Source organism: Staurois parvus, unplaced genomic scaffold, assembly GCF_062004578.1.
Source record: "Staurois parvus isolate SC_StPar_1 unplaced genomic scaffold, SC_StPar_1.0 ptg000051l, whole genome shotgun sequence".
In the NCBI taxonomy this organism is placed as follows: Eukaryota; Metazoa; Chordata; class Amphibia; order Anura; family Ranidae; genus Staurois; species Staurois parvus.
The window spans coordinates 980,994-993,684 of record NW_028317847.1 but is presented as its reverse complement, the minus strand read 5'-3'; the positions used below and the strand labels follow the sequence as shown (position 1 = coordinate 993,684).

General features: G+C 41.8%; 1 protein-coding gene across 2 annotated transcripts in view; it reads right to left on the bottom strand.

Annotated features, from left to right (window-relative positions):
* The window catches only part of CFAP69 (cilia and flagella associated protein 69), an 87,133-nt gene that overhangs the window by 32,567 nt on the left and 41,875 nt on the right, over positions 1–12,691 (bottom strand). For both annotated transcript variants that reach the window (XM_089666233.1, XM_089666232.1), the window contains exons 8-9: positions 8,281–8,455; positions 4,636–4,759 (exon numbers count right to left, since the gene is read on the bottom strand). In XM_089666233.1, coding sequence (XP_089522359.1) covers positions 4,636–4,759; positions 8,281–8,455 — 299 coding nt within the window. The remainder of the gene's footprint in view (positions 1–4,635; positions 4,760–8,280; positions 8,456–12,691) is intronic.

Genomic DNA, 12,691 nt, shown 5'->3' with positions numbered 1-12,691 from the left:
ACAATAATTACCCTGCATAGCCACCACCTACCTGGAAGTGATGGAACTACAATGCGACTTGCAGCTCAAATTAATATATATAGCATGTCCCAAAGAAACTAAATTTAGTTCCTGGTTGCTAGTGTCACTGTTTGTCTGATGGTGGTGCTTAGTGCTCTAAAATGTTGATACTGTGAACAACAAATGGCTCTGCCTAGACCAGGGGTGCTCAACCTCCGGCTCGTGGAGCCATTTGATGTGGCCCATGACCTCAAACCAGGGAAGTGCATGCCCAGGGTTGGCAATCTATTAATCACAGTCTGGGCATTCAGAAAGTGCACCACACACACAAGATATAATCAAGTCTACAGCCCTGGCCAAAAGTTTTGAGAATTACACAAATATTAATTTTCACAAAGTCTGCTGCTTCAGTGTTTTTATATCTTTTTGTCAGATGTCACTATAGTATACTAAAGTAAAATTACAAGCATTTCATAAGTGTCAAAGTTTTTTATTGACAATTATATTAAGTTAATGCAAAGATTCAATCTTTGCAGTGTTGACCCTTCTTTTTCAAGACCTCTGCAATTTGTCCTGGCATGCTTTCAGTCAATTTCTGGGCCACATCTTTACTGTGGCAGCCCATTCTTGCATAATCAATGCTTCGAATTTTGCTTTGACCTCCTGAGGATTGACCACAAGCTCATAATGGGATTAAGGTCTGGGGAGTTTCCTGGCCATGGACCCAAAATTTCGATGTTTTGTTACCCAAGCCACTTAGTTATCACTTTTGCTTTATGGCAAGGTGCTCCATCATGCTGGAAAAGGCATTGTTCATCACCAATCTGTTCTTGGATGGTTGGGAGAAGTTCCTCTCAGAGGATGTTTTCGTACCATTCTTTATTCATGGCTGTGTTCTTAGGCAAAATTGTGAGTGAGCCCACTGCTTTGGCTGAGAAGCAACACACAACATAAAATGGTCTCATAATGCTTTACTGTTGGCATGACATAGGACTGATGTTAGCGCTTACTTTTTCTCCTCCAGCCAAGGGATGCCCCAAACAATCAGAAAAGGGATTCATCAGAGAAAATGACTTTACACCAGTCCTCAGCAGTCCAATCCCTGTACCTTTTGCAGAATATTAGTCTGTCCCTGATGTTTTTCCTGGAAAGAAGTGGCTTCTTTGCTGCCCTTTTTGACACCAGGCCATCCTCCAAAAGTCTTCTCCTTACTGTGCATGCAGATGCCTACTGCCATTCCCGAGCAAGCTCTGCACTGGTGGTGCCCCAATCCTGCAGCTAAATCAACTTTAGGAGACAGCTCTGGTGCTTGCTGGACTTTCTTGGGCGACCTGAAGCATTCTTCATAACAAGTGAACCTCTCTCCTTGAAGTTCTTGATGATCCGATAAATGGTTAATGCAATCTTAGTAGCAGCAATATCCTTGCCTGTGAATCCCTTTTTCTGCAAAGCAATGATGACTACACGTGTTTCCCTGAAGGTAAATTAATATTTGTGTCATTCTCAAGTCTAAGGCAAAGCCGCAGGTGCGAGTAAACTGCAACGTGTCAGTGTGAAAGCAGCCTTATAGGGGGCTCAATTCAGTAAGGGATCGATTAAATTTTCAGTTTGGGCAGCTCAGTAAAACTCCATAGTTGAGGCATGTCACCCCACAACAACTGGTGTAGTGTAGTCCCATGCAGCCTCCTTGTCACATTCTGTTTTAAAGGAGAAAAATGTTCATTATTCTATTCAAATTATAAAACAAAATCGACATTGTAAACCACTTCATTTCATTGTGACCGGTTACCAAATCTCTTAAGTGGCCCTCGCTCTTCAAAAGGATGGGTACCCCTGGCCTAGAGCCTATGATGTGCTGGTGACGTTTGATATTCTAGATTCCTGATGAGCACGCCATTCGCCATTCTCACCACAGCACTCAAACCTCTCAGCCGGAACTGTTTGGAGTGCACGTTCCTATCAAATATGGCGTCCCATTACAATTACAGTAAAACTGAAAATATTTCTCGTTATTTCCCCTCCTAGACATTTTTTAAAATCTAACTGTAGGCTAGTAAAAGCATATATACTGTAGATATGAAACTGTACGCGTGCTTAAGTAGAATTAAACCCACGTTTGCAGTGAATGTTAACTGTCACAATTGCTTGTACTCTCAATCGAACTGACAAACCATCAAATGGCTGGTGTCATATCTGATCACATGTGCAGCATCAAGGCAACTGCAGAACAACAGAGACCGAGATGGAGCTTCCTTGGCTGTAAAGTAGATGAGGGTTTAGTTCCGCTTTAATGGTAACCATTCTTAAAATGGTAAAGAACTCAGAAAATAAAAAGTTTCTAGAAGGTAGGAGGGTTTTTTGGCAAAAAAAGACAGTAAGTGTCTCTATTGCCAATAAACGTTTTTCTCATGCCTTAGCGGGTTTTTGTTTTCCGTAAGCTGTCTTTGGTGCACCTTGAAGAACAAGTTGATTTGCTGTTATGCTGAACCTCTTAATTGATTTCTTAAAGTCACTAACCCAGAAAAGGTATGCAGATAAGGACTTTGGGTTATTCTCTGCCTTTCGTGATCTACAACATTTTTTAGGTCAGCCACTCAGAAAGTATTGGAGCCACAGGGTTAGCATAACTGATAGGCAACTATAGTGGTCAACAATGGCAGCCAAATATTTCTCTTAGGGAAGCATTGTAGAGCTGGCCCACTCAACAACTCTCTTGAACAATAATAGCATCCTTCACTGGTCGCTAAGCCATTCTCAGTGGACCAGGGGCTGTTTGACTGGAGATCAGCTCCAAAGGAAGAGGATGAGCCCCGAATAGTTACAAACACCGGCCATTAGTAAGAAAGTGTAATGGGTGTCACGGCAGTCAAAACCAGAATAACGCAAGCCATGATACATGCAAAGGTGGAAGTCACAATTCTCGACACGATTCCTAAATTCTTGCGCATATGGAGCCCCTGGGTAGAGCGCTTCCTCCCGCCTAATTTTGACGAATCACTCCTTCTCCCCTGATTTGTGTACTATGCGCTAAAGATATTGTCATTGGCCCTTTGTACGCAACACGTAGGGGTTATTGTACACTTGCTGAACGCTCATGGAGTTGTTGCTGTTCCTCTTCCCCTCCCCCCCTCCCACCCCTGTCTGACCCCCCTTCAAACTTCCCCCTACTTCTTTAATGCATTTGGGAGACATCACTTTGATTGGCTGGAACAATAATGTCTTTTGTTGTCAACTTTTACCTACCTGTTTCCGCTAGTAATGTATAGACAATTGTACTATGACCCTCATTCATATTGTTTTTTTTATGTCCTATTGCCACTTCAATGTCCAGTGTACATTAGCAATGTCTCTTTGTTTGTCCCACTCTGATTTATTGTTAATAAAATAGTTTGAACAAGAAAGTGTAATGGGAAGGGCACACAATGGAGGGATTTCTGGCTAACAAAAGTAATAGTGGGAAATGTGAACTTCCTATAAGATCCTGGCAGTACAGAAGGACAGACAATGTACAGACAGGCATATGTACATGTAAAGAAAGGATCAAGAAAATGTAACAATGTCTCCAGACAGTATCTTAGTTTAAATGTAAATACAAAATGTAGGATCTAGATCAGCAATGGGCAAACTACGGCGCGCGGGCCGTATACGGCCCGGCGGACCTTTTAATCCGGCCCGCGGAGCTAGGCTCCCGCTAGGCTCATCTCACAGTCCGCCCTGAAGACCGGTGTAGCATGAAAATCTGTCTCCTATGAGGATCTGTCCCCCTCGACGTATCTGCGCATGTGCCAGAGATCGCCGATCGGCTGCTAATGCCTGAAACTGGCACATGCGCAGATACGTCGAGGGGGACAGATCCTCATAGGAGACAGATTTTCATGCAACACCGGAACGGCGCGGGAACACGGTGAGAGGAACGCGCGGAGCAAAGGTAAGTGAATTGACACAGGGGGGACTTGGGGACTTAATATGGGGGATGAATTAATATGGGGAATGAATTACTATATGGGGGATGAATTACTATGGGGGATGAATTACTATATGGGGGATGAATTACTATATGGGGGATGAATTACTATATGGGGGATGAATTACTATATGGGGGATGAATTACTATATGGGGGATGAATTACTACGGGGGGTGAATTACTACGGGGGGTGAATTACTATGGGGGATGAGTTACTATGGGGGATGAATTACTACATGGGGGATGAATTACTATATGGGGGATTAATTACTATATGGGGGATGAATTACTATATGGGGGATGAATTACTATATGGGGGATTAATTACTATGCTTACTATGGGGGAATATTACTATACTTACTATGGATGACACATACACATCATTCATCTACTCTTGGTCCGGCCCCCGGGTCCAATATATGAACCCATTGCGGCCCTCAAGTCAAAAAGTTTGCCCACCCCTGATCTAGATACTAAATGGGTCTAAATGTAGACACTTTGTGGACAGATCATACGTTTCACATTAGTTCACATATTAAGTTACTATGGAGGCCGTAGACAAGGAAAAAAAAGACTAGACACAACAGGACACAGAGGGGTAAACAAAAAAAGGGTGGGAGAGAAAAGCACCATGTTTGATACTGTGTACTATATTAACAATTTGCTTACAACCAGTGGAGAGCAATTGTTCTCTGCAATCAATGTAGCAATCACCAAAAGATCATTTCGCAGCTGCCGGTCGTAATGTCTGTATCCATTGGTGAGAAGACGTACAAAGGAGTCCTTGAGTGCACTGGAAACGGACACAGTAGATATAAAATAACAAGAAGTGTACTTATAGTCTATAACAGTCAATCAGATCCTTACATCTACCTATACTGCACTGGGAGAAGGGAAAATCAGACTAGTTACGATGAGCAACAACAGAAGTTTTTCTCTCATATACTATGATAGATAGTTCTGTACCCCCACGTTATGATTTGCAGCTGATCTTTGTTTGGAAATGCCTTAAGCGCTAGCTCACACCAGGAGTGCTCTGTGTTCCTGTGTGATTCAGTGTGATGCAATTTTCAGACCTTTCATTTGAAAGGGCTGAAATCGAGCTAGATCACACCAAAAGCAGTGTATGCACTACTTTTAAAAACACACTGCAACTGAATCGGTACTGCAATACTATGAGAACCGGTGCAGGCAAACGCACTGCATTTGCAATATCAGAAAATGTGCTGTGTTGAAAGTGAAATAATACCTTACCAAGAATACATTTGCATGATAATTAAAAATGAATTAAAAATGTATAAGTTTTAAAAAGTGAAGAATCATAAAAATAAATATGACTTAAAAATTCTTCCACAATTCATCCACAAAAGTGTCCAAAGCGTTCAGAAAAGTCCATTAATGTAAATAAATAAATTAAATAAATAAATAAAAAGTATCAAAAAGTTCATAATAAACAATAATGTGATCAAAGTGTCAATAGTGTCCATATTTATATCCAAATATACAGTTGTGCTCAAAAGATGGCTTCGGCCTTCTAAGTGGCCGAGCCACAATGACGCCATTCCCGTGCGTATGCGTGGAAGTTTCAGCCGTGGCATGGAGCCTTGAAGGGACAGCACAGGTATACCGTCCCTTCAGAATGTATGTACCAGATGACGTCGCAGACTGCATTCAGTGTAAATATCTCCTGAACAGTGCAAGGAGACATTCACTGTACCTACAGGTAAGCCTGATTATAGGTTTAAAAAAAGACATTACTTCCACTTTAAGAACTCTGAGATTTCATTGCTTGCTACAAAACTGAGGTACTTCCTGTATGGGAGGGGCTAAATAGGGGAGGACTTCCTGTTTTGTCTGCCAGTGTCCATTCACCTATATGTGGCACATAACCCAGATACTAATGACTAAAGCCTGCTCTGTGTCCCATGATGTACTTTAAGAAATGGATTTTACAAGTAATATGTAGAAAAAATCCAATTTTCTTTATCGTACATCACGGGACACAGAGCAGGCTGCTTGCTGTGTCCCATGATCTACAATAAAGAAAAACATATTGATCTTGTCAGAAATTCTGAGTAGTCCTGTGCACACTTCCCATGATATCTCAAAGAGCCCTCCTATTTCTTATTATGGAGTACAGAATGATTAGCCTTTATGTTGTACAGATCTGAGATTGGGACAGTTGAATAGCTCAGAAAATGAGCAAAAAAATGGGGAGGTCTGAAAATAGTCTTTGCTGACTTTTTTTTTTAAAGTTACAAGCCACCAGCCTGTCATCATTGATCTGGAAAAAGCATGAAGGTAGTGATTTCCAATTTTATTGGCTGCATCCATGTTCTAATTTTAAAAAAATCTCTATGTGAATTAGCCGGTGCTTCCCATCTCTTAATAAGAAGGGGTAAGGAAGGTGTTAGCTGTGTGATCATCCCTTTAGTCCATTAGGAAGGTGGCAGGAGAAACTTTGGCTTGTCTCAGTGCTACAGCTGCGGGGGAAAATCCACCCATCGTTTTCAGGGAGACATCTGCCTGTCTATGGTTAGTATTTTACAGTGACCATATGGCAGGGTGCTACAGCCTGTTCATGTAAGGTCTGAGAAGACAGTAGCATTAATAATTTTGAATTTAACCACTTGCCGACCGCGCATAGCCGAAAGACGGCTTCACCGCGCACCCGGCGATCTCCGTGATCGCTGTGTCCTACGGACACAGCTGATCACGTGATGTGGTGAAAGGCCGATCCCACCGGCCTTTTACCACGTGATCAGCGGTGTCCAATGACACGCTGATCACAGGAAAATGCAAGTGCCGGTTCTCGGCTGCACTTTCCTCACGCTGTCAGATCGTGAGGAAAGTACTGCCGAGAACCGGCAGTTCTCAGAGCGGGGATCGGCACCGATCATCAGGGCACTGATGATCAGTGCCCTGATGATCGGTGCCCAGCAGTGACCCCCGCAAGTTCCGATCAGCAGTGCGCCCACTAGCCCCGCCCACCCATTCCCAGCAGTGCCCCCACCTGTGCCCAGCAGTGCCCCCACCTGTGCCCAGCAGTGCACCCACCTGTGCCACTCTGCAGTGCCACCTACCTGTGCCCAGAAGTGCCACCTACATGTGCCCAGCAGTGCCACCCACCTGTGCCCACCCACCTGTGCCCACCAGTGCCACCCACCTGTGCCCACCAGTGCCACCCACCTGTGCCCACCCACCAGTGCCACCCACCAGTGCAGCCCAGCAGTGCTGCCAGTCAGTGCCACCAGTCAGTGCCCAGGGGTTGTGCCAGTCAGTGCCGCCAGTCAGTGCCCAGAAGTGATGCCAGTCAGTGCCGTCTATCAGTACCCATCATCAGTGTCACCTATCAGTGTCGCCTATCAGTGCTGCATATCAGTGCCGCCTATCCGTGACCCCTAATTAGTGCTGTCTATCAGTGCCGCCTATCCGTGCCACCTCATTAGTACTGCCTATCAGTGCCCTTTAGTGCTGCCTATCAGTGCCCATCAGTGCCGCCTATCAGTGCCCATCAGTGCCGCCTCATCAACGCAAATCAGTGAAGGAGAAAAAATACCTGTTTGAAAAATTTTATAAAAGAAACAAATAAACTTTTTTTTTTTTTTCAAATTTTTTGCACTTTTTTTAATTTATAGCGCAAAAAGTAAAGCGCCCAGTGGCGATTAAATACCACCAAAAGAAAGCTCTATTTGTGAGAAAAAAATGATCAAAATTTCATATGGGTACAATGTTGCATGACCGCGCAATTGTCAATCAAAGTGCGGCAGCGCTGAAAGCTGAAAATTGGCCTGGTAAGGAAGGGGGTATAAGTGCCCGGTAGGCAAGTGGTTAAACCAATTATCAGCAGATTTGGCATAATAGCTTAATTAGTCAGATTATTATCCCATCTATATGATTGTAAACTGTCCACGTCTACTATTAACCCAGTCAGATTTTGTTTTAGATCTCATTGCCATATCAATAAAGTTTAAAGCCGGCCATAGACGGATCAAAATTCAGCCAGTTCACCAGGAAGCGGTCGAATTTCCATCCGACTATGGGCAGGCTGGTTGTACTAAAGCTGATCCAGCAATTGACTTCAGTACAACCAGCCTGTTGGGTTTGCAGTAGAAGATTGCACAATGTATGGCTTGCTTAACTGTCATGTAGTCTGCAGGGGGTTCCCCATGCAATCAATTTCATTCATTCCATCCAGTCACACAGACTCTCATGCTGCATAGTTGTGCTGATATGTAAAAAAATCTGACAGGAAAGATTTAAAAGATCCAACAGAAAAGGGACTGACTGTGTTGTAATGGTAAATGTCCTTACTAGATACATTCGATGTTACTGATCTGATTAATGATTTCTTCTTTAGGTCCATTTTCCAGCAGATTCCAGAGAATCTCAGAGGACCGAAAGAGAACCTGTCCGGAGGGGTCCGGGTCGTTGAGTCGGGAACAGATCCGGCAGGCAGCCTGAGCTTTGGCCATAAGCTTACAATTCTCTATATAGAAGGAAGAGAAAAATATTGTAAGTGGTTTGTACAGTATATGTTTCCAGTGTGACAGGTCCACATTAAGATCGATACGTTTAACAGTAGCTTGCCATGTCTCATGATTGTCATGGTAATTTTTTTTAATGTTTCAAAGGGGATTGTAGACATCAAAGACAAGCACAAAAAATTGCTTTCGTTCACCCTTTGAGAGCTGAAATGTAAAAAAACAAACAAAAAAAAGCCAACAAATATCAGTTGTTAAGTAGCAGGGCCACCACATCTTTAACAACTGACGATTCATTCTACTGTCAGCAGGGTTCTACAGAACAAAGGGATGAACTTCAATCTGCAGATGAAGTCATTTAAAAATAACTTGTTAGGTAAAAAAGGTGTTTTTTTTCTTAACTAAATGTTGCTTTGTTTAACCCCTTCTTAGTCCTTAATTTACTCTAATCAACACTAATACACTCATTGTTCTCCTTCTCATTTAATGATGTGAATGTACCATATACAATGCTCAGCATAAATCAGTACACCCCTTTGAAAAGTAAGATTTTAATAAATATCTCAATGAAAACAAGAACAATTTCCAAAATTTTGACAAAACTGAGTTTTATAGAACGTTTGTTTAGCTCATTACAGGAAAGTAAGGTTAATAGTATAACTTAGATTACAAAATCTTCAGTTTTACTCAAATTAGTTGATGCAAAAACGAATACACCCCACAACAAAAACTACAACATCTAGTATTTTGTATGACCTCCATTATTTGTAAGGACAGCACCAAGTCTTCTAGGCATGGAATGAACAAGTTGGTGACATATTGCAACATCGATCTTTTTCCATTCTTCAAGAACGACCTCTTTTAGAGTCTGGATGCTGGATGGAGAGCGATGCTCAACTTTTCTATTCAGAATTTCCAATAGGTGTTCGATTGGGTTCAGATCAGGAGACATGATTGACCACTGAATCACTTTCACCCTGTTCTTCTTCAGAAATGCAACATTGGCCTTAGATGAGTGTTTTGGATCATTGTCATGTTGGAAAAGTGCACAACCAAGGGCATGGAGTGATGGTAGCATCTACTCTTTCAATATAGTACATCTGTGAATTCATAATACTATCAATAAAATGCAACTCCCCGACACCAGCAGCACTCATGCAGCCCCACAGAAGGACACTGCCACCGCCATGTTTCACTGTAGGCACCATGCATTTTTCTTTGTACTTCAAATTTGTGACGCCACACAGTTTTGAAGCCATCAGTTTCAAAAACATTTATCTTGGTCTCATCACCCCAGAGTACAGAGTCCCAGTAGTCTTCTTCTTTTTCAGCATGGGCCCTGGAAAATTCTAGGTGGGCTTTTTTGTGCATGGGCTATACAAGAGGCTTCCTTCATGAACATGCATGCCATTCTTCTGCAGTGTACGCTATTTTCTTTAACCCTTCTCATCAGAAGACACTCCTGTCGAGGTGTTAACATCCATGGATCACTTGGACGTCTCTGTGAGATGGTTGCAATTCCATCTTTGTATCAGTTTTGCTAAAGTATTCTGACTAATAAGTAAGGCTTTGCTGATCTTCTTGTAGCCTTCACCTTTCTTGTGTAAAGAAATTATTTTCTTTCTCAGACCTTGTGACATTTCTCTTCCATGTGGTGCCTGTTATGGACCTGCCGGAATTCCCCAAGGCGTAGAATCTAAGCCCAGACCTGCTTGTGCACCAGGGCCCCTGATGGTGGGGATGGACTTGGAGCAGGCCGAAACCAGGTCGCGGCCCCTGGGTGCACCCAGCTGTGGTAGAAGCACTTGCCGGAGGTGTATAGCAGGCGAGAGCCTGAGGTAAGGAGGTAGAGAGAGAGGAGTCGGACAGGCCGGGTCGGTAGCGGTGGAGGCAGAATGCTACAACACAGTAGACAGAAGGATAAACTGGTCACGAGCCGGTTTCGGTAACAGGAGATCAAAATGTGCAGGATTAGACAGGAGAATGGTCAGACAATCCAGGGATCAGAGCAGGAGAAAGTCAGTGAATCAAGGTCAGGCGGGGTCGGCAACAAGGTAATATACTTCAGGAAACACAAGATACAGGTAAGACCATAAGGCAACTAGAGCACAGACCTGACCTGTTTAAATAGGGCGCCCTGCGCCCTCATTGGTGCCAGGCGCGCGTCCGCGATCGCAAGTGCACATGCATGACCGCCGCTGCTGTCGCGGGTGCCCAGGTCCTAATGCTCGCACGCTAGTGCGGCCTGGCATACCGCGCATGCGCAGACCCGTGCGCCGCGGAAAGATCTGGGATCCCTGACAGTGCCATTGCTGACAGCATAAAATGGGAGGGGTTTGCCCTTTTATAATCAACTGTCTGCTGGACATCTGTTTAATGAATATTTAGACTCACCTGCAGTTGAATTCTTGTTAATTAGGATTTTGTTGTCTAAAATTTAGCTTTGCTCCTAATGCCTTGTACACACTATAAGAAAATTGTACGAACATTTTTGTACGAGGACCGATCGTCCGATAATCGGATCATTAGTACACAGCTTTCGAGAGCCGATCACGACAATTCATACGACAATATCCAAAGGGACAGGCGCAAAAACTTTTCTCGTACGACACCAGATTGCACGATTTTCGTTTAATCAGTACAGTAGTCATCTGAAAATACAATACAAATACAATGCAATACATGACATCACTTTCCAAATTTATTTCTTTCTTAGGAGAATTTTCGTATCTTTAGTAACCATTTTACTTTCGATGTGAGACTAGCAGGCGAAAAAAAAATGGCCAATCGTTCGTCTGATATTCTCATCGTGTGTACGGGGCATAAGACTTTCATTGGGGTGTATTCATTTTTGCAACATGGTCTTGAATGAATTTGTTAGGAAAAATATTTTTTTTTTTGTGTAAATTAACAAATCTTGTTTGCAATAAATGGCCCACATTTGTGGGAGTATTTTGTAGTATAATGTCCCATAGAAAATGTTGATTCTGAAAGGAAAGTGAAGGTTTTCTGACAAATATGTTGGGATGAACTCACTTATGCTGAGCACCGTATATAGGTGTAAAGCACTGCTATTGCACTAAATTGACGGCGCTTAATAAGTACTAATAATAATAATAATTATTATTTTCATGCTGATTTTTTTTGTTCATCTATATTTTATAAGCTATTAATAATTAAAACTTTTTTTTTTGTGTTTGTTTGCTTTATCCCTTAATATTTTTACACCTTAACATATATTTACAAGTTTAACATTGAAAAATGTGCAGAATTTAAAAAAAATTATTTATTTCATTTGTAAATACATTTTCAATGCTTTGTACCAGAATCATAATTTCAGTGTCATTTTAAACAGGAAAAATTACAGAATAACATGCATATATTTTATGTGCAATAACACTATTTATTTTTAAACTAAAACTGCTCAAAAAAAGAGTGTATTTTTTTAGTTTTGTTTTATTTAATTGTCTAAGGATTGTGAAAAAAATATCATTGTTGCAAGACAATATTCATGAAAAGAAAACCTTGTTTGTCCTTAAAAAACAATATATGTATTATGTTGTTATCTTAAGTATTGACAAAGTTATCACTGAATAAACAGGTCTATAGAAGAAATGTAAAAATTGCTCTGGTCTATAAGGGGTGAACAGGTGTGAGAGTCGAAGTGGTTAAGGAGCTGGGCTGCTGCATTCTTAATGAATGATCACTCATACAGCTGTCAGTGGGGTTGGTAATTGGTATTGGTGAGTACAAAAAAAAGGTATCAGTACTTGTACGCACTGTAAAAAAAATTTAATTGGTGCATCCCTAGTATACACATAAAATATACAAATGGAAAATCAGCAGGTCGAAATAAAAACAGAGCTACATTAATGTATGTTGGTATTAGGCCAGGCCGCCAGTCCAATGAATCCAATGCATAATGCCTCATTTGTTTTCCTTGCATTTGTGTCATTGTATCAATGTAACCAGCATACATCTATGAATACATCTATGAAACGTTTTTACTTCTAGTCACTTAGCAAGTTGTCGTGAGCTGAAAGTCCCATTTCTCCTCTGTGGAGTTCCAATTTAATCTGTCTCTGTCCCAAAGCCAATGGCAAAATTAAATACTGTAGATTAATTCAATGATCGATTGATTGAATAACTAAACAGTGATTACCAGACTGTCTGTCCTACTTTTGACAGTTGTCACCAGAACAATTGCTCCCACTGGGAGATTTCTCTTGTTTCCTGTTTTG